The 21,042-nt window shown below is 42.8% G+C and overlaps 1 protein-coding gene across 7 annotated transcripts in view; it reads right to left on the bottom strand.

The window, feature by feature from the left end:
• Nucleotides 1-6,005: 6,005 nt before the first annotated feature.
• BAG4 (BAG cochaperone 4) overlaps nt 6,006-21,042 on the bottom strand; it is a 19,593-nt gene continuing 4,556 nt past the window's right edge. For 5 of the 7 annotated variants that reach the window (XM_039523192.1, XM_039523194.1, XM_039523193.1 and 2 more), the window contains exons 2-5: nt 20,744-20,851; nt 9,338-9,580; nt 8,539-8,790; nt 6,006-6,973 (exon numbers count right to left, since the gene is read on the bottom strand). In XM_039523192.1, coding sequence (XP_039379126.1) covers nt 6,476-6,973; nt 8,539-8,790; nt 9,338-9,580; nt 20,744-20,851 — 1,101 coding nt within the window. In that variant the 3' untranslated portion in view covers nt 6,006-6,475. The other 2 variants (XM_039523188.1, XM_039523191.1) reach the window with 2 other exon arrangements.

Raw genomic sequence — 21,042 nt, 5'->3', positions numbered from 1 at the left:
GGACCACAGTTTTACATTTTGTCTGAAAGACAGATAGCTACCTCCAATAGCACAGTACTCCTATTTTCTGTGGGCCATTCATTCAATATCCAAAAGCACCTTCTGTTGTACCATCACTGCCAATTTGGTGTATTCCTCACAGGTCTCCTATCCAAGTGCTGACCCAGTTTGACCCCACTTAGTTTGTGAGAGTTGTGGATGCTAGAAACTGCAGTAGGGATTTAGGCAGGCAGAATGTCATTATATCAATTGGAATTTTCTACAGGTCAGAAAACAGAAGGGAATGCCTTAATCTGCACCAGAGCTGTCAGTTGTCCACCTTCCACTATAACAAATGAAAGCTGCCAGCTGGCCGATGGATAAAGGCATGCTGCTATTTGGCTAAGAGTGTAATCTACCAATAATGCCTTTCCACAGAGCTGTTCAGTAACTAAGCTTGCTGAAAGGATAAACTAACATTTCAGCCCTTTTTTTAAACAGGACATTTTCATTCCCCTTACCTGTGTTTCAGTATGAATACTACACTCCTCCTCCTCCTCCAAACCTTTCCACTGAATTTTGTAAAGTCACACGCGGTGGGTTACAAACCCTAGAAAAGGGCACCCTCTTCTAAAAGGCTAGCCAATATCTATTCAGCCACATTCACACAGGCAATTACAACCAATATTGGTTTGCAGGCCACATTACCTATCATTTTTGTTGGTGGTTCAGCCTTTTAATTTAAAAAAGAAAAAGCCTCCTCTGACTTTGACTCCCAAATACGAGGCACATTCTTGGACTGGTCCCTCAGAATGTATAGACAGGGGTCGGCAACCTTTCAGAAGTGGTGTGCCAAGTCTTCATTTATTCACTCAAATTTACGGTTTCGCATGCCAGTAATACATTTTAACGTTTTTACAAGGTCTCTTTCTATAAGTCTATAATATAACTAAAGTATTGTTATATGTAAAATAAATAAGGTTTTTTAAATGTTTAAGAAGCTTCTTTTAAAATTAAATTAAAATGTAGAGCCCCCCCCCCCCGGACCAGTGGCCATCACCTGGGCAGTGTGAGTGCCACTGAAAATCAGCTTGCATGCTGCCTTCAGCACGCATGCCATAGGTTGCCTACCCCAGTATAGACTGATGTCATTCTTGCCCCGTGTCAGCAGTAGTAAACCTTTGTCCCAGTCCAGAGAACCATGGATTATAAAGCAGATGAATGTGCATGTTGTTTTTCAGCACTGGCTCACAACATTGTTATGTTATCTATTCGCTGGTGAGGTAGTCCAGGATTGCTCTATGATCCTCTGTGTTATCAGAAATCTTCAGTTAAAGCTGACTGGTGACTAACAGTTGCATACCACATGAGAGAATTCTGGAAATCACTATTAAAGAAATTGGACTGTAGGAGGCACATCAATTTTGTTCTTAATGTGGCTTTTAATAAAAGGAAACCAGAAGCTAAAGAGTAAGTTCAGTGAATCTCAAATTCTTACTGAATCTAATCACAGCTTCATTTCGTCACTTACCTGTAAATAAGTAACTGCTATAGAGCTTACACTTAGAATACAGTATCCTCAGAGAAAAGCAGCACAAAGGCTGAGGTGCAGCTACAATTCTAAAAACCCTCTATGCCTATTCTTGAGAAACAATCCAGTCTTATTTCCATAACTGTGTATGCATTTCAGAGCTATAACTTCATGCACCAAGTGCTTTCACTTGGATTCAGATGAATAAGGATGGCCCTCCATTCGGCAAAGCAAGTCATCATATGTTTCAGTTCCATTTACTTTAATGAGACTTAAGCAGATGGTTTAAGCATGTATTTATAAGAGATATACCTATCTCCTAGAACTGGAAGGGACCTTGAAAGGTCATCAAGTCCAGCCTCCTACCTTCACTAGCAGGACCAAGTACTGATTTTTGCCTCAGATCCCTAAGTGGCCCCCTCAAAGATTGAACTTACAACCCTGGGTTTAGCAGGCCAATGCTCAAACCACTGAGCTATCCCTATTCAGTAAAGCACAAACATCTGCTTAGGTACTATACTGAATTGGGGCCTAACAAAAGCAAAAAAACAAAAGCTGAACTCGGAGGATACACAAGGCTCTGAGAGAGCGAGGCTTCCTCTCCCATCACTAAGCTTAACTCCATTTAAAATAATCATAACACAAGAAATCCTCTGTCCATTTCTTGTTCACTCATCTCCAGGTTCAAATCATTCTGAAAAAAAGAGAAGTGTTCTCCCTCCTGATATGCCTACCAATTCTGTATCACTCCTCTTTCAGGCACTGTTCAGAGTGAGCCTTTTTGCAGCACAGGCACAAGGGTACAGAGTGGCAGGAGATGAGACTGACTTTGCAAGTCTCTTGGATTTGCACTCCCTGACTTCTTGATGAGTTTAGGGTCCTGTTCCATGTTGTCATCACCATGATGTCATCACCTTGAAAAGCAGTTTCAAAGTGTTCGCTAGCACTAAGTAACTTAATGTGCACTTCTGTTTTCTAGCTAGTCATAAGCCAGTATGTTTTAGAGCCCAGGATGTCTTCACCATGCTTCTGCACTTGAGAAACTCAGAGACTAATATCTTTCCCCCAATTAAAAAAACCTAAATAACACATGAAAAGGGAGTGATTAGAGCACAGCACTGGGAGTTGGGATTCTTTGGGATCTATTCAAATTGTGCCCCAGCTCCCTGAGCCCTCTGCAAGCTTAAATAATGATAATATTCACCTTCCTCACAGGAGGCACTTGTGAAGATTAATGTTGATAAGACACAAATGCCACACATTGTTAGTCTAAGCTGCATAACTCAATGAAGCAGGTAGTCTTATGTCCAATGAGGACTTTTATTTTGAAAATCATTTTTAGGGGACATTTCAGCAGGTGTGCATAACCCTTTTTGTAAGGTGAGTGTTAACACACAGGACAGGGAGGAATTCACTGCAAAGAAAACAATGTTGTGCTGAACAGCCCACATGGCATAACTCCACAGTGTAGATGGCTGGTGCTCAGGAGAACATGGTCAAGCCCACAGTTAATTTAACAAAGTCAGAATGGTGCAAGATGCACAGGCAAAAGCTCAGACCTAAGAAGAAGTATAATGCCACCATCTTAAATCCTTATTAGTCACAAGAAGTTTCAACTCAGCCTTAACTCTTCATTTCTTTTGAAAGAGCAGCAAAGAGTCCTGTGGCACCTTATAGACTAGCATGAGCTTTCATGGGTGAATACCCACTTTGTCGGATTCTTTTGAGTGGTTGATATAATTAGTGTTTAATTAGCTGATGGAAGAGAGCTTTTAAAGGCTATGGTCAGAGGGAACAAAAGTTATCGTTAGTGATTATCTTTGAGAACTCATGGAGGACAGATGACGTCCCAGAGGGTGAAAGGGCAACATAATACTACCTTTAAAAAAGGGAACAAAAGAGGCCCTGGGGAATTCTAGGCCAGTCAGCTTAACTTTGATACCTGGAAAGATACTGGAACAAATTATTAAACAACCAGTTTATAAGGATAACAGTCAGCATGGATATGCCAAACAAAAGTATGCTACCCCCCATCTAATTTCCTTCTTTAACAGGCTTACTGGCCTAATGGATAAGCAATATAGGTGATACCTTGATTTTAGTAAAGCTTTCGACACAGTCCCCCCATGACATTCTCATAATGAAGTTAGGGAAATGTGGTCTAGGTGAAATTACCATAAGGTAGGTATATAACTGATTGAAAGTCCATACTCAAAGAGTAGTTATCATACTGGAATAAGCTTCCGAGGGACACTGTGGAATCCCCGTCACTGGAGATTTTTAAGTACAGGTTAGGCAAACACCTGTCAAGTCTAGGTTTACTTGGTCCTGCCTCAGCGCAGGGGCTGGACTTGATGACCTCGAGGTCCCTTCCATCCCTACATTTCTGTGAAAAGTTGCTTGGCAAAGTTACATTAATTTACATAAGTCACTAGCCTGTTCTGACCATTTTACTTCTAGTGAGGAGGCTGCAGGTTCCTCAGCCTGTACAATGACTGCGCTACCCTAGGTCACCAGAGAATCTGAGGAAAAGGAGTTAAGCTGTGCTGTTAATTTTGTAAGGTTACAGCAAATGGAGTATTTTTCTGGTACAATTTTTGTCTAGCTAACTTCATCTTAGCAAAGAAGCCTTTTCCTACCTGGAACTTTTGTACCGATACTCATGTCCCCTTTCAAAAACAAAGTTTCTGCTAAATCTTAGATTTCTTTTGTGAGCCTGAAGCAGTAATTTCTGGGAAAATTTTAAGCACATTATAGAGATGCAGCTAGGACCCAACAACAACTGCACTAAGGATTTAACATTCCTAGCACCAGGGTATTTAAACTGTGCAGTAAATGAAAGGAGCACAAATTCCCAGAACAAATAGGTGTTTCTCTCTCTGCTCCTCCAGGGAAAATAACTAACTATGACAGCAATGGTAGTTCCTTGGCAAACTTCTTACACATTATATAAAGAAATATTCTGCCATGAAGCATGCAGGTTAGAGGAAGTGCTAGTGTAACCCACACACCTTCTGGGTGTGATGTTCTGTCCTATCTAGTGGCACCAAGACCACTTGGAGAGAGATAAAATGAGTCTGCTCTACAGCCTTAGCTAACAGCCAGTTGGCTTTTAGCTCATGCAGTAAGCTTCAAAGGTCCCAGATTCGATCCTGCCCAGCGACTGGGGTCTGTTGGTGTTACACTAGGATAACATTAATTCTCAGAAGCACTGGTAGCATCAACCATTGTTTAATTCATGAATGATGTACCATTACTTCTTGCAGACATTCAGTCCTTGTAACCAGATCCTTCCCCCCACCCCCTCATATTAGCATAGAGCTGGAGGCTGCTTAAAATATAGTGACGAACTAGAGCATAGCTTCTGCTCTTTGGAATCAGATTCAACTTTATATCCCAAACAGCGTTAGCTAGGCCTGGTTGGTCTCTGCCTGATAGGAGGCATTGATTGCTATTAAACACGGTCCTCCAATCCAAAACATTTATTGGCCCGGACTGATTACTCTGCTCTTCTGAATTAGCCCAGAGTACATTTTCTAGACTGCCAACCACATGCATGATTATGAGGATGGATCCGAACGCTTGGAGAGGTGAGCTGATTCCAGCAGAATTCAGGTGCACTAAGGATGTAGAATCTGCAGACATACATCTTCCACTGCACTGACTGGCAGCACAGAGAATGCCAGGCTGGATGGCTTCAGGAAAATGGGGTCATTATTCCAGGAGCAAAAGGCTAACGGGTTCACATAACTGGTCTGCTCCAAGCCATCTCAAAAGTAGCACCAACCTCCTTTCAACATCATGAATATCACTATTTCCATGTCACTTGCTGCCTTGTCTTATGAGGATCTGCTGCAAGGACAGAATTCCAGGTATGGTGCTTTGGTTACAACAGGTTCCATTTATAGTTTCACACAAACTTTAAAGAAAGTCACTTCCAACTTCTTATCAGTACAAAATTATTTTTAAAACTTGCCAGTTTCTCTTATCATACACAGTAATGACTACTTAATTTCAGATGTGGTAGCCCCCCGGTTAAAGGCAGATGTTTTACCTCTCCCCTCCACAGTGCACTGTACAGAACCACCAGTTATGCAGATTATAGTGAAATACAAAACTGCATTATGTGAAAGGACATTACAATTCAAAAGTGGATTTTTACCCCAATTTGCCATGAAAAATAATTTCCAAATGTTTCACTTGCTAGGATCATGCCGCCATCTCTCATTTGCACCACTGCCTTTTTAGAGGCGGAATTCAAAAGCTCCCAATTGTGTTCCTTATTACCGCTTCCCCACATAAAACATCACTGAATAGCTCTTCACTATATAGAAGAAAACAGTGTGAAGTTGCCATATTGATTCGTTGCTAATATGGTCTCTTCCACCAGTATTTCAAGACAGTACTACAGCGTGCACCAAAAAGACACAGAACAATACACATCAATCTCAATGACTAGAGTGATGAAGCTGTAAATAATAGCCAAGAATAGTAGTCCAAGAGCCTGAAGTCCTGTTTTACTTGCTGTGTGTTACAATGCCTTTGTAACTAACAGAAATTCCAGCTGTTTAAGAAGCCATGGGGCAGCAGGTGGCATCTACAGACACACATTTGGCCTAGTACAGAAAAGTCTGTTCCATACAATGGTTTCCTCTCCTGCTGATGAAAAGCACGTAGACACCCACAGAGGCAAAAGCACTTTGTTTGGCAATGTCAGAATTCCATAGTTGTCTGTACATTCATTGGCCTGGAATAACAACCTGAAAATTCAGGACTGATGTTTCAATCCTTCCTTCATTCGTCCACAGCCAAGTTATCATTTGTTGGGTTTAAAAAAAAATTAAAGTATAGTCAGACTTTATTGCTTTTCATGGTCAACAGTAGTTAGAAGCAGGCTGAAAATTAAGCCTAACCAGAGCGCTTTTGGATGTCCATAGCAGGCCTTGAGTTGTTACCATCGGTCTTTCACAATCCCTTTTTTTCCAGTTTTTCCAGTATGGCCTGGATTCTATGAACAGCCTCCTTCCTAGCCTGTCGAACATTGTCCTGGCCATGAGTCTCTATGGAATCCAGTTCCAACAGCTCCTTGGTCAGCATTTCCTCCAGAAGCCGGTATGCTTTGTCTGTCTTTTTTCCTACAAATTCATCCACTTCTTGCTCCAACTGCTCAACCTCCTCCATAACTTGCATAACTCTTTGAATCCCTGGCTGAATTCCCAGGGAGTTTGACAAAGGCTGGTCGCTGGGTTTAAAACCTGCATCCTGGTTCAAAGGTGGTTTCCTAGGTACATTATTATACATTTGGGGCTGTGCGCAGTACTGCACTTTGGAATTGAAATGGGATGGTTTGGTGTTGAATTGAGTTGACTTATGATCATTCATAGTCCCAGAGGGCTGCTGATTGACTTCTGGAAAGTAGTTGTTGTGGTTTGCTCCTTGGTCTGGTTTGTCATAAGTAGCATCCTAAATCAGAAACAAGCAGAGGTTTCAAAATGTGTTTCCTTCAACACCAGTTTTCTTATCCCACATCCTGCATCAAAGAGGGAATGCAAGCAGATCTCTGAGCAACAGGGCCAGTCTGCCTCCCTGCTCATTTGGAAGATGTGCATGCCCAGGATGGCAGTGCAAAAAGGGTTCAGGCAATGGAAGTTACTAAGGATGAGGCCTGCACTTTGAGACTGTCATCCATCATGATGTCATAATATACAGTGACCTAATAACATGAAACTCACATACCTTTCTTACATAAGCATTGCTGCCCATAAACAAGCCCAAAAAGGAATGCTCAAAGACAGCTAGTGCTCAAGTCTTTGACCTATTTAAGAACAAACTAGTTAGAGGAACCACACCTGGTTCACAAAACTCTGTCTGCAGAATGACAATGCGACAGCTGTGAAATAGCCCATAGTCGGGTCAGGATTATGCTGCTACAGCTATGTTTAACAATGATATTTGCTAGCAGGATTCTAGCACAATTCCTCTGATAAGTGTGGATGTATTTCAGAGGATCTTGAGAGATACTCTGTTTCCAGGGAGCGTATTACACAATTTTATAACTATTCTCAGATGACAAATTCATGGCCATGCTATTCCAAAAAAATCCACATTAGAACCTTGCTAGCAAGTACTTTGTCAACATAGTTGTACCTTCCAGAGATCTGATCCTGGTGTGGCCAGGGCCTCTAACTGTAAAGAGGAGAATGGTGAGACTAGGAAGGAACAGAATCTGTTATTCTCACAACATTATTTTTTAGCGAAGTCTCTAGTAAAGGATTCCTGTGCCCAGGAGTTCACTTGGGACAGGAACACAGCAATTGCGTGTGGATCAGGACAGGTCCTTCTAGCCCAGTCTCCTGGCTCTCAGTGACCAGTACCAGATGCTTCAGAGGAAGATGCAAGAAACCCTGCAGCAGGCAGATATGGGATAATCTGCCCCCCATAAAGGTCTCATCCTAATCCCTGCTAATGAGAGACTGTTTTAAGACCTGGAGCATGAGATCTGATATCCCCCCTCCAATACCTCCTTTTAGTTTTTTGCATTAAGTATAACTCTGAATATTCTTTATGGATATTTAAGTTAATGGATCTAAAAGATGATTATGAGAATTCCTAGTTTTTATTAGTTTGTTTCTATGTAGTATGAACCCATTACTTTAACAGAGGGTGAAAAGGTGGAAGCACTTCAAAGAGATGAAAAATACATGTTTTTCAGGGAGGCAGTGTAATCTAGTGGTGTGATCACAGACCGGCAGTCAGAGAGCTCATCCTGACTGACGGACTCACTCTACAATTATTTAGCATTGTACAGCATTCTGAGGTTGTAAAAGCAGTACGTAAATCCCAAACAGTATTGGATTTCCAAGCAAGATCTCTTCTTCCCTGCACCAGCAGGAGCTAGAAGCACTGTAAAAGCAGCAGGCTTAGCTTCTGGGGACGGGGTTTTTGCACTGCTGTGCAGTGGCCCACACGGCTGAGTTAAGATAGGTACCAGTAAGTGTCAAAGAATCTTGAAAGCATTAAATCTTTACCTTTGTATCATGAGCTGGAGGATGAGGAGAAGGAGCTCCATTGCCAGACCAGGATGGAGATGATTCTGAAATAAATGAACTTCCTTGGGGTGTCGAAGCAGCAGGCCAGGCGTAACGTGGCTGCATTCCATAGATGCCAGAGGAAGCCCACGATTCATCCTGAGGTCTTGGTTGTGGTGGTGGCCCTTGCTGTGGAATGCCAGGGTTGGTATCCCCTCCATATGGATAGTGCGGGACAGGCATACCTGGGGTCTGCAGGAAGAGGGAAATGAAGGTAGTACCTTCAAAGTCATGTTCACTCAGCCATTGAAAATACATGTTGACGTGCTTCTCCACTCCTACTAAACACTCCTTGTTAAGAGCCACAAAGACCAGCTACCTTTGCTCTGACATGTCAGCCTATTAATTCTGAGTCCTAGGCCGAGGGAGTGGTTACACATCTTTATAAGAGTGGGCATGGTTGGCTCTCTTGGCCATTTATGTAGTTTAGCTGCAGTCTAAGTCAGCACAGTGTCAGTCAAAATACTAGGCTGTGTTGCAAGAGATGAGAGACCTGGGGCATGAGATGAGCCTTGGGATAAACATTTCCCATGCTGGAGCCAGGAGCAGCAGCTAAGTAGTGCACTTCTAGGGCTCAGACCTGAATGGCTGGTAGCTGGAGGGGCAGGCTGCCCTTAGGCAAGCATATGCCAACCTTTGCTCCAGAAGGGCTATATCCAATACTGAGCTGGGTTGTACTCACACCACCTCCAAGCATATTCCCAAAGGAAGCAGGTATTTCTTGTACTAGCTTCCTTACCAGTGGTGGGGAGTATCCTGGGGCCTGCCTCCTGAGAGAGGGACCTTCCGGGGGGCAGTCTGGTGGGGGATAATGCCAATGCGAGGCTGGCGATGGCGGTCGGTACATGCTCAGAGATTCTGCTGGGTAGGAGGCCCGAGGGTGCCCAGAAGAATAGTAGGTGTTTGACTGTGGCAGATTAGCATAGTGTGGAGCAGCTCCAGGGGCGCCATAGGCTCCATTTGTGTAGGGAGACTCCAGTCCCTGAAAAACAAGCAGAGAACATATTTGAGAGATGGACACGGATTGAATGTGAGAGGGGCTGCAAGCACTTTGGAGGACAGGATTAGAATGCCAATTTGTCAAGATCACTTTGAAAACTGGTCTGAACTAAGTAAGATAAAATTCAATGTAGAGAAGTGCAAAGGACTGCACCTAGAAAGGAAAAAATGAAATGCAGAAATACAAGACGGGGAATAAAGGAAAGGACAAGGAAAGGTTGAAACAACTGGGCGTATTTCATTTTGAGCAGGCTGAGGGAGGATATGCTGTCTTCAGATATGTGAAAGGCCATTACGAAGAGGACAACACACAATTGTTTTCCATGTCCATCAAGGGAAGGACAAGAAGTAATCGGCTTAATTAGCAGCAAGGGAGATGCAGGTTGGATATTAGGAAAACATTTCTAACCAAGTATTACGTACTAGAATAGGTTGAAAGGGAGGTTGTGGAATCCCCATCATTGTCTAACCTGTCCTTAAACTCCCAACCCCCTGTCTAGGTATACTTAAATCCTGCCCCAGAAAGACAGGAGGCTGGGGGGATAGATCATTAGACAACTTCCTGAGGGCCCTTCCAGCCCTCCATTTCTGTGATTCTATGAGTGGCCAAAGGCTCTAAGGTCTCGAATAGGAGCGGCAACAGAGCTGTGTAGGCGAAGAGTAGAATAGGTTTTAGGCAACTGTAAAATAGGAATTTTCGTCTCAAATCAGGAAATTCAGAGTTATGGTTTCCATAGCAACTGTGCACAAACCAGTATGGAATATTAATATTGTTGCTGTGGGAACCATAATTCTTTCCTCACTTGAGTGATTAAAGTTTTACCATTAAAGTAGGAGAAGGGGTTTGCATTTGAAAATTAGTGGGTTGGGGGGAAAAAAAAAATCTAGGGTAGAAATTTAATTGTCTTCCTCTTAGCATGTCTTATTATCAAAAATTACAGAGACTCCAACGAGAGGCTGACAAGAATGCTTTACAAATATTAAGCCTCTCCACCATCCCAGTAAGGCAGGTCAACACTATTTAACTGTCGGGTGCTGCTCAGCACACTACTTCTGGTCCCTAGCTTGTGCCCCAGTATACTGATTAGCCCTCTACAAGCTTATCCACATAACTGTTTCTGGTACTCCATGGCCCTAGAATCCCTGGAAAAGGTTGATTTCTATCACCCTGACAACCAAAGAGGTCAATTCCTTTCCATTTCAACAGACCCTGATGACAGAATACCCCTTAGCACCAACAGCCCTCTTCCCTCCGCAACCCCCTCTCTAGTATAAAGGCAGGGATCATGAGAACAACACTTACAGTCATTGAAGGATTTCCAACTACTACCCCACATCCTGATTCCCTGAACAACCACCACCTCTCCACATATTTATCAGTTTCAAAAAAGCTCCACACGGCTTTCCAATTTTTGCTTCCACTTCCTGGTTGAACTGGCCATCAGCACTGATTGTCTATCTCAGAAGCACACTTGTTTGTCATGCTGTATTGTCATGTCAATCACAGAAGCACCATGATTACTGACTCCCCATATTTGACACTGATATTGGATTTGGAAAAATAAGGAGATTCACATAAGAACCAAGATAAAGTTATACAATGTCATTGTGATACTCACAAGGTTATATTCTTCAGAAACTTGGCAACAGGCACTTTAATGCATTACATAAGAGATGCTTACAGAGAGTACTTCGTGTCCACTGGTGGGATAAAGTAAGTAATGCTGATGTGTTACAAAGGACTGGCCAACGGACAGTAGGGACAATGATTTGAGAAATAAGGCTGAAGGTGTTTGGGTATGTTGTACAGATGTGAAAAGACACGGGCTGTCAAGCAATGGAAAAAATTAATCGCGATTAATCGCATGATTAAACAATAGAATACCACTTATTTAAATATTTTTGGATGTTTTCTACATTTTCAAATATATTGATTTCAATTACAACACAGAATTCAAAGTGTACAGTGCTCACTTTATATTTATTTTTGATTACAAGTGTTTGCACTGTAAAAAACAAAAATAGTATTTATCAATTCACCTAATACAAGTACTGTAGTGCAATCTCTTTATCATGAAAGTTGAGCTTACAAATGTAGAATTATGTACCAAAAAACACTGCATTCAAAAATAAAACAATGTAAAATTTTAGAGCCTGCAAGTCCATTCAGTCCTACTTCTTGTTCAGCCGATCGCTCAAACAAGTTTGAGATAATGCTGCCTGTTTCTTGTTTACAATGTAACCTGAAAGTGAGAACAGTGTTCTCATGGCACTGTTGTAGGCAGCGTTTCAAGATATTTACATGCCAGATGCGCTAAAGATTCACATGTCCCTTCATGCTTCAACCACCATTCCAGGGGCCATACCTCCATGCTGATGACGGGTTCTGCTTGATAACAATCCGAGCAGTGCGGACCAACGCATGTTCATTTTCATCATCTGAGTCAGATGCCACCAGCAGAAGGTTGATTCTCTTTTTTGGTGGTTCAGGTTCTGTAGTTTCTATATCGGAGTGCTGCTCTTTTAAGACTTCTGAAAGCATGCTCCACACCTCATCCCTCTCAGATTTTGGAAGGCGCTTCCGATTCTTATACCTTGGGTTAAGTGACGTAACTATCTTTAGAAATCTCACATTGGTACCTTCTTTGCGTTTGGTCAAATCTGCAGTGAAAGTGTTCTTAAAATGAACAACATGTGCTGGGTCATCATCTGAGACCGCTATAACATGAAATATATGGCAGAAAGTGGGTAAAACAGAGCAGGTGACATACAATTCTCTCCCAAGGAGTTCAGTCACAAATTTAATTAATGCATTATTTTTTTAACACACGTCAGCATGAAAGCATGTCCTCTGGAATGGTGGCCAAAGCATGAAAGGTCATACAAATGTTTAGCATATCTGGCACGTAAATACCTTGCAATGCTGGCTGCAAAAGTGCAATGCAAATGCCTGTTCTCACTTTCTGGTGAGATTGTAAAGAAGAAGAGGGCAGCATTATCTCCTGTAAATGTAAACAAATGTGTTTGTTTTAGCGATTGGCTGAACAAGAAGTAGGACTGAGTAGACTTGTAGGCTCTGAAGTTTTACATTGTTTTATTTTTGAGTGCAATTATGTAACAAAAAAAATCTACATTTGTAAATTGCACTTTCACGATAAAGAGATTGCACTATAGTATTAGTATGAGGTGATTTAAATTTTTACAGTGCAAATATTTGTAATCAAAAATATACACTTTGATTTCAATTACAACACAGAATACAATATATACGAAAATGTAGAAAAACATCCAAAATATTTAATAAATTTCAATTGGTATTCTATTGTTTAACAGTGCGATTAAAACTGCAATTAATCTTTTTAATCAAGATTAATTTTTTTGAGTTAATCGTGTGAGTTAACTTTGATTGACAACCCTAGAAAAAAAAACCATATTCCCAGATAAACCCTTGACTGAACACCACTTGGTGGAAGATGGAAAAAGAGGACAGCAGATGACATAGAAGAAAACTATTGACATAGATGTTGCTCTCATAGAACAGACTACAATGGAGCAAGAAATGTTGCAACCCTGGGTTGCCTCATGTGTCACAGGGATGAGAGCATCTAAGCCAATCCCCATCCCTCCATCTACAGTGCAGCACATGCTCAGGGCTGCGGTAAGCTATGTGACCATGTGTGCAAGCTGCCCAGTTTCTCTTCAGGAAGTGCATTTGTTGTCCTTGAAGTCATAATCCCACTCCCTGCTTTTCCAGCCCTACATTTCTCCCTCACAGGACATTCTGGAGGCCTTACCAGTGTTGAGCACTGAGCATGCTCCTTTATGGCCAGGAAGTACTCTGCCAAGGACACAGCCTTACTCCCAGTGTCTGGCCTGTTTCTCCTAACCCATGTCTGAACATCATGTGGGAGGATCTCCAGGAACTGCTCTATGATTAGCATGTCAGCAATCAGTGCTGCACTCTTGCTTTCGGGCTGGATCCATTTGTGGCACAGCTCAGATAATTGAGTGTAAGCCTCCTGGGGTCCCTCTGCCTCCTGGAATCTGAACTCCCTAAACCTGTACTGACACATTTCTGCATAGTCCTCAGCCTCACTTACATCACTGCAATGAGTCTCTTGAACTTGCCTTGGGAGACACAGACTCATACATAGGGGCCACTGGTCTTGCAGCCACCGATACACCCTCTGAATGTGTATCCAGAATGAGCACGATGACTCTGTGTGGTCTGGAGAAGTTACGTGAGGGGGGAGTGCTTCTCCAGGTCTGACCTGGGAGCTCAGAGACAACTTGTTAGCTCTCTTTTCCAACTCCAGGAGAAATTGCTGAAATTTTGTTTCTGCCTCCTCACACCTTTTCTCTGCCTCCTTGCGCCTCCTCTCCCCTTCCAGAAGCTGGAGGAGGAGCCACTTCACCAGATCATCTCTTTCCTGAGAGTCTGTATCCTGTTTTGAGTGTGGGCAAGCAGCTGCAACACCCTGGATCAGACTGTCTCCTCCAACATGCCTATCTAAATGCAGTGGAGAGGATTCAAAACCTTTCAGCGAGTCTTCTCCTTCCATCACCACCACCTCTTCTTCTGGCTGCGGAGCTGTGGCCATGTCCCTCTCCAGTGGATGATCTTATTCCATCATCACTACTTCCCCCTGTCATGGACAGTCTCCCTGCTTTACCTCTTCCAAGTGCAGCAGGTGCTGTGCTGCAGCACCTTCCAACTTGCCTTTGCTCTTCAGCCCTGCATCCTCAAGTACACATCTCTCTCAGCTAGCTGTTTTGGGGGGCACCTTCCCCCTCAATCTGACATTTTTCCTATAGTAATTGTGTATTTTCTCTTGCCCAGAGAAAGGGGATGGTACACTCTGCCTTCAGCTGTTATATGTAAGTTTCTTTCAGCCCTCAAAATGGGCTGTCTTAGCTTCAGGTTTCTCTGACCCAAATTAGAGTTTTGGCAACTTGTAGCTGTTTTTGGAGTGCCCACAGTTAGTGGTCACAGGGGCCTTTAAAATCATGAGGCTCCCAGCAGGCTTGAAATCTCTCCCTGGTCTTAATACATACATCTTGGTCAGATGCAACATGCATATGTAATAATGGTGGTCAGTGACACACACCAAGGCTCTTAGCAACGGAGCATAGGAAGCAATGACAGAGGGAATGGAATGCAGCGACATCCTCACGACCGTTGGAGAGGGTCAGTTTTGTTCTGACCAGGTATGCTGGTAGAAGAGTCTGGTGTAGGACTGAGATGTGGGAGGCTAAAGTTGCTGTCTGTGGAAAAGCAGTGTTTATAACCTAACCCCTCTCTGTGCCTAAAGCTGCTACACTGAAAAGAGCATTTGTTAGTTTTGTCTCATCTTCACAGTATATTTCGTCTTTAGAGGAAGAGAGGGCCACAGCGGTCACAGCAATAGAACTTTAAGAAGTTGCTGACTTTATAATGGTTACATTCTCAAGAGAAATATTTGAATAAATTAAGATAATTTTGGACGGGAGAATAAATTAACAACCTTAACTATGCATTAGCAAAATTTTGTTTGGAAACATCCAAGCAATTTAGATACTAAATATCTTAAAGCATGTGATCTGGTGAATTAATATTTACTGATGTGGCTAGAACACAATGAGGTCCTGGTCTCTGACTCAGGCTCCTTGGCACTACTATAATACCAATAATAAATAATACTAACAGCCCAAGAAGAGTGAGTCATGGGACCGGAGAGCAGAGAAAAAGTACTGTGCTCTGTCAGTTCCTTTTCTTCTACAAGCAAGCAGGAGTACAATGAATAGTGCTTGCCCTCTACCGAGGATTAGACTATTCTTTTTAATTATTTAAAGCGTCAGCCAGTCTTACAGATTATCAGTGTCTCTGTTGGTAAATTTGCTGGGCAGGCATTTCTCTACCTACACAGCTGGGGCCTTTTATTTTGTTAATCTCTTTAAAAAGGAGGAAAGTCAGAGGAGTCGTTCTCAAGCACTAAATTCCCATCCTCTTCCCCTCCATTGGAGAATGTATTGAGTTCCTAGATTGCGCTGGCTGTAATGCAACTAGCAGCTGGGACCAGACTCTTTCCCTACATGCACATCACATGTGCATTCCCAATCGTGAGCTTTGCTAAACACTTTCCATAATCTCATGCCTGATGCAAGTCCTGTCATTTATAATGACTACAGCTGGCTGACATTTTTCAAACAATTTATCCCAATTAAAAAAAATTGCCTATTTGAAGAGGGAATTTTTTGCAAAAAATTCTCTTCGCTGGAAGAAAAATTTAACTACTTTTCATTTTGTTTTTCCTATCCCCACCTTTTTCCATTTTGCCAATGAATAAGGAAGGTGGGGAGGAAATTGCTATCCATTTTTTTGTGTAAAATGTTGAATAAATGAAGTTGCTCCTTTTCAAAAGCTGGGAATTAAAATGACAAATTTTCTGCAAAAATGTTTGCCATCTTTTAATAGTTCTAATACTGACTTTGCCTAAGAATAAGTGTTATTATTCCAATATTCCTCATTAGAAATATGTTTTATTTGTAGTGCATTAAGCAATACAGGGCCCATTGTGCAAGGCACTACACACCCACACTTGCCATTGCATTTATACTATTTCCAAAAAATCCTGTGGTGCCTTATAGACTAACAGATGTTTTGCAGCATGAGCTTTCGTGGGTGAATGCCCACTTCGTCGGATGCAAGAGTGGAAATTTCCAGGGGCAGGTAAATATAAGCAAGCAAGAAGCAAGCTAGAGATAACGAGATTAGATCAATCAGGGAGGATGAGGCCCTGTTCTAGCAGCTGAGGTGTGAAAACCAAGGGAGGAGAAACTGGTTCTGTAGTTGGCAAGCCATTCACAGTCTTTGTTTAATCCTAAACTGATGGTGTCAAATTTGCAAATGAACTGAAGCTCAGCAGTTTCTCTTTGAAGTCTGGTCCTGAAGTTTTTTTGCTGGAGGATGGCCACCTTAAGATCTGCTATTGTGTGGCCAGGGAGGTTGAAGTGTTCTCCTACAGGTTTTTGTATATTGCCATTCCTAATATCTGATTTCTGTCCATTTATCCTTTTCCTTAGAGACTGTCCAGTTTGGCCGATGTACATAGCAGAGAGGCATTGCTGGCATATGATGGCATATATTACATTGGTGGATGTGCAGGTGAATGAACCGGTGATGGTGTGGCTGATCTGGTTAGGTCCTGTGATGGTGTTGCTGGTGTAGATATGTGGGCAGAGTTGGCATCGAGGTTTGTTGCATGGATTGGTTCCTGAGCTAGAATTACTATGGTGCGGTGTGCAGTTACTGGTGAGAATATGCTTCAGGTTGGCAGGTTGTCTGTGGGTGAGGACTGGCCTGCCACCCAAGGCCTGTGAAAGTGTGGGATCATTGTCCAGGATGGGTTGTAGATCCCTGATGATGCGTTGGAGGGGCTTTAGCTGGGGACTGTATGTGATGGCCAGTGGAGTCCTGTTGGTTTCTTTCTTGGGTTTGTCTTGCAGTAGGAGGCTTCTGGGTACACGTCTGGCTCTGTTGATCTGTTTCCTTATTTCCTCATGCGGGTATTGTAGTTTTGAGAATGCTTGGTGGAGATTTTCTAGGTGTTGATCTCTGTCTGCGGGGTTACAGCAGATACGGTTGTACCTCAGTGCTTGGCTGTAGACAATGGATCTTGTGGTGTGTCCGGGATGGAAGCTGGAGGCATGAAGGTAGGCATAGCGGTTGGTAGGTTTTCGGTATAGGGTGGTGTTAATGTGACCATCACTTATTAGCACCGTGGTGTCTAGGAAGTGGACCTCCCGTGTAGATTGGTCCAGGCTGAGGTTGATGGAGGGGTGGAAGCTGTTGAAATTGTGGTGGAATTTTTCCAGAGTCTCCTTCCCATGGGTCCAGATGATGAAGATGTCATCAATGTAGCGTAGGTAGAGAAGGGGTGTGAGTGGACGGGAGCTGAGGAAGCGTTGTTCCAGGTCGGCCATAAAAATATTGGCATATTGTGGGGCCATGCGGGTGCCCATAGCGGTGCCACTGATCTGGAGATATATATTGTCATTAAATTTGAAATAGTTGTGTGTGAGGATAAAGGCACAGAGCTCAGCAACCAGTTGTGCTGTGGCATCATCAGGGATACTGTTCCTGACAGCTTGTATTCCATCAGTGTGTGGGATGTTTGTGTAGAGAGCCTCTACATCCATGGTGGCTAGGATGGTGTTTCCACACCATCACCGGTTCATTCACCTGCACATCCACCAATGTAATATATGCCATCATATGCCAGCAATGCCCTTCTGCTATGTACATCGGCCAAACTGGACAGTCTCTAAGGAAAAGGATAAATGGACACAAATCAGATATTAGGAATGGCAATATACAAAAACCTGTAGGAGAACACTTCAACCTCCCTGGCCACATAATAGCAGATCTTAAGGTGGCCATCCTCCAGCAAAAAAACTTTAGGACCAGACTTCAAAGAGAAACTGCTGAGCTTCAGTTCATTTGCAAATTTGACACCATCAGTTTAGGATTAAACAAAGACTGTGAATGGCTTGCCAACTACAGAACCAGTTTCTCCTCCCTTGGTTTTTCACACAAAACTGCTAGAAGAGGGCCTTATCCTCCTCTTGATCTAATCGTCATCTCTAGCTTGCTTCTTGCTTGCTTATATTTACCTGCCCTGAAATTTCCACTTTCCATTTCCACTGGCGGGCATTCACCACTCATGCTGCAAAACGTCTATTAGTCTATAAGGTGCCACAGGATTCTTTGCTGCTTTTACAGAACCAGACTAACACGGCTACCTCTCTGATACTTGATACTATTTCCAAGTAGCATCCGTCTGAACTGTGCATATCCAAAGATTCAAGTTGCTTTTTCTACATGGCTTGTATTTTAACAGATTTTACTGTACATCCAAGTTCATCCAAGGAGCATGAATCACACCTTATCCATAGTCACCAGGGTGAGGGCGTTAGTCTTCCCAAAACAAAAAAAGCTCTTTCCTCTTCAACAAAATAAAAATTGCACTAACACTGTCAGATAAGAAACATGGTCACACTGGTTCTTAAAAAAGAAGTCCTTAGAGAATGACTGCTCCAAGCACAATCATGATGGGAAACCAAATTCATATTGTAACACGAACCCTAGTGCATCTCATCCTACAGGAGCATAAGATGAGATTTCACTGTTATACTTTAAGCAGATGAGATGCAAGTACGAAACCCTAAAGCAGCACGTGCTTTGTAATTAGCTAAATAACATTTTCCAATGAGAGGAGTGTTCAAAAAGAACATACCAGATTGCTATTGTACAGAGTAGGGCTTTATAAACAGGGTCTTCAGCTTTACCAATGTTGTATCTGATTTAGTGGTAAGATCAGAGCTAATTTCCAGCTGGCAGGATAAAGAAACCAGAAGAATTTTGCTCAGTACCAGGGGGCAAGAATTCCAGATATGAATCAAGGATGGGCAGGGAGAGAAGGGCAAGGAAAAGTCTACTCTGCCCACAGCTTTCAGGAGTTTCTAGGGTGACCTAATGGTTAGGGCAGAGGAGTGGATTCTATTCCTACTTCCACTACTGACACACTGTGTGACTGCAAGCATTAAATCACTTTGTCTGTCTGTCAAACAGATAGTTAAGGGTTAAAGTCTGTTTTACCTGTAAAGGGTTAACATGCAGTACCTGGTGACCACCTGACCAAAGGACCAATCAGAGACGAGATAATTTCAAATCTCTGTGGAGGGAAGCCTTTGTCTGTGTGTTTTTTTGTTTTTCTTCAGTTTTCTTTTTTGAATCTAGAAAAGACAGTCAATGTCTCAGTTTCTCTGGAGAGTAGTTTAATAATTAATAGTATTAATAATTAATTAGAAAGGAATTAGTCTTATGATTTGTTTTTGTTTTCTATTGTTGCAATTGTGTGTTTGCTTGCTTATTTTTGTTGCTGCTGATGCTGATTTTGAGAAGGGAAGAGGGGATTGAGATTAGATTGATGATATATATATAGATGAGTGTCCAGCTTGGCTTGGGCATTTTGATTTTTTTTTTTTTCTTTTTCTTCTTTTTTTTCTTTCTTTTTTTCTTTCTTCTTCTTTTGTCTCTTTCTTTCTCAGGAAGGGGAGGGAGGAAGGAGGGAGGAGACCTGGGTTTGTTCTGATTTTGTTTGATCTGTCCTTTCAGGGGGAGGGGGGAAGGGGAGGGGGGGGGGAAGTGAGTGAGTGTTGTGTTGAGTCAAGATTTTGGTGTATATCTCTGCTCAAGTGGCTAGAGAGAGGGGGAGAGGGCTGCTGTGTGTGTGTCTGTGTTGTAGGAGTTCAAGGGTTTTGGGAGGGGACAGGGGGAGGGAGGGACAGGCAGTGTGTGACTGGTGCTGACTGCTGGTGGGAGCCCAGGAGAGGATTTTTAGTGGGTGGGGGGGGGGGGTGGGGGAGTGGGTCCCCCCCAAAAGAGGAAAAGTGGGGTGAGGTGGACAGACATGGTGGGCATGTCCATCCCTTCCCCCCATTCCCCATCTTTGAGACCACAAGTGGGGTGAGACCCTGGACATGGGGGAGATGGGGAGAATATCCCATCTTTGAACTCACAAGCTCAAGTGGGGCTGTCTGTTCCTCGGTTTCCCTATTTATAAAACAGAATAGAAACCTGCCTAACACATGACTGTTTTAAGAGTCAGTAAAGCATTTTGGGATCTTTGACTGAAAGACACTAGAAGAGTCATTTGGGATTATTCACTTAGTTGGACCACTGATATAAAAATTACCCAAATTACTGTCAGTTCATTGGCAACAGGACACAGTGCATTTCATATCAAACAGCTGGAAGTCACCAACACTGACAGCGAAGGAGATTAATACATTTGCACTGAGCTTCAACAATTAGCTAAAGAGTTTCAGGCATGGATGCTAAAGTAGTTTAAATTTTTGATTTCCAGTTTAAACCCAATTTAATATTTTCGCATCAGTGTGTGGAATTTCCTCAGGCTAATGCAGTCAGGAGAAAAGGGCAAAGGAACCAAGTGTTTAGGAATATTGCCTATGTGGGACTCTTGGGTCCTTTATTTTCAAGGGAAACCAGCCCTTTAGTATTGGGGTATTGGCTTGAACCTCACCCCAACAAAACAAACTTTTCAGTTTCAAAAGAAACAGGAGAAGAGTTGCCCTTCTACTATACCTGGCTTTGTAACTCAGGTCCAGCGGGGTACGGACTTGGGTAGGGGGCTCTAGGCTGCACCGCAGAGTTCCAGTAGTTGGAACCATATCCAGGATAAGGAGGCTGCTCCTAAGAAGGAAAATAAAACAACTCATTTTTGGATAGCAATGGTCACAGTCCAAAGGCAACTGCACCTTTATTCCTCCTCCATGATCCAACAAGGGCGCCTACTCTGAGACATCTGGCTCCCCAGCCATCACCTCTCTTGAGCAGCGACACACGTCTCTCCCCCCTTACTGGAGTACTTCCAGGCTGCACAG

Source organism: Mauremys reevesii, linkage group 2 (genome assembly GCF_016161935.1).
Source record: "Mauremys reevesii isolate NIE-2019 linkage group 2, ASM1616193v1, whole genome shotgun sequence".
In the NCBI taxonomy this organism is placed as follows: Eukaryota; Metazoa; Chordata; order Testudines; family Geoemydidae; genus Mauremys; species Mauremys reevesii.
Note: the sequence above shows the minus strand (reverse complement) of the source record. Positions and strands in the feature narration are given on the sequence as shown.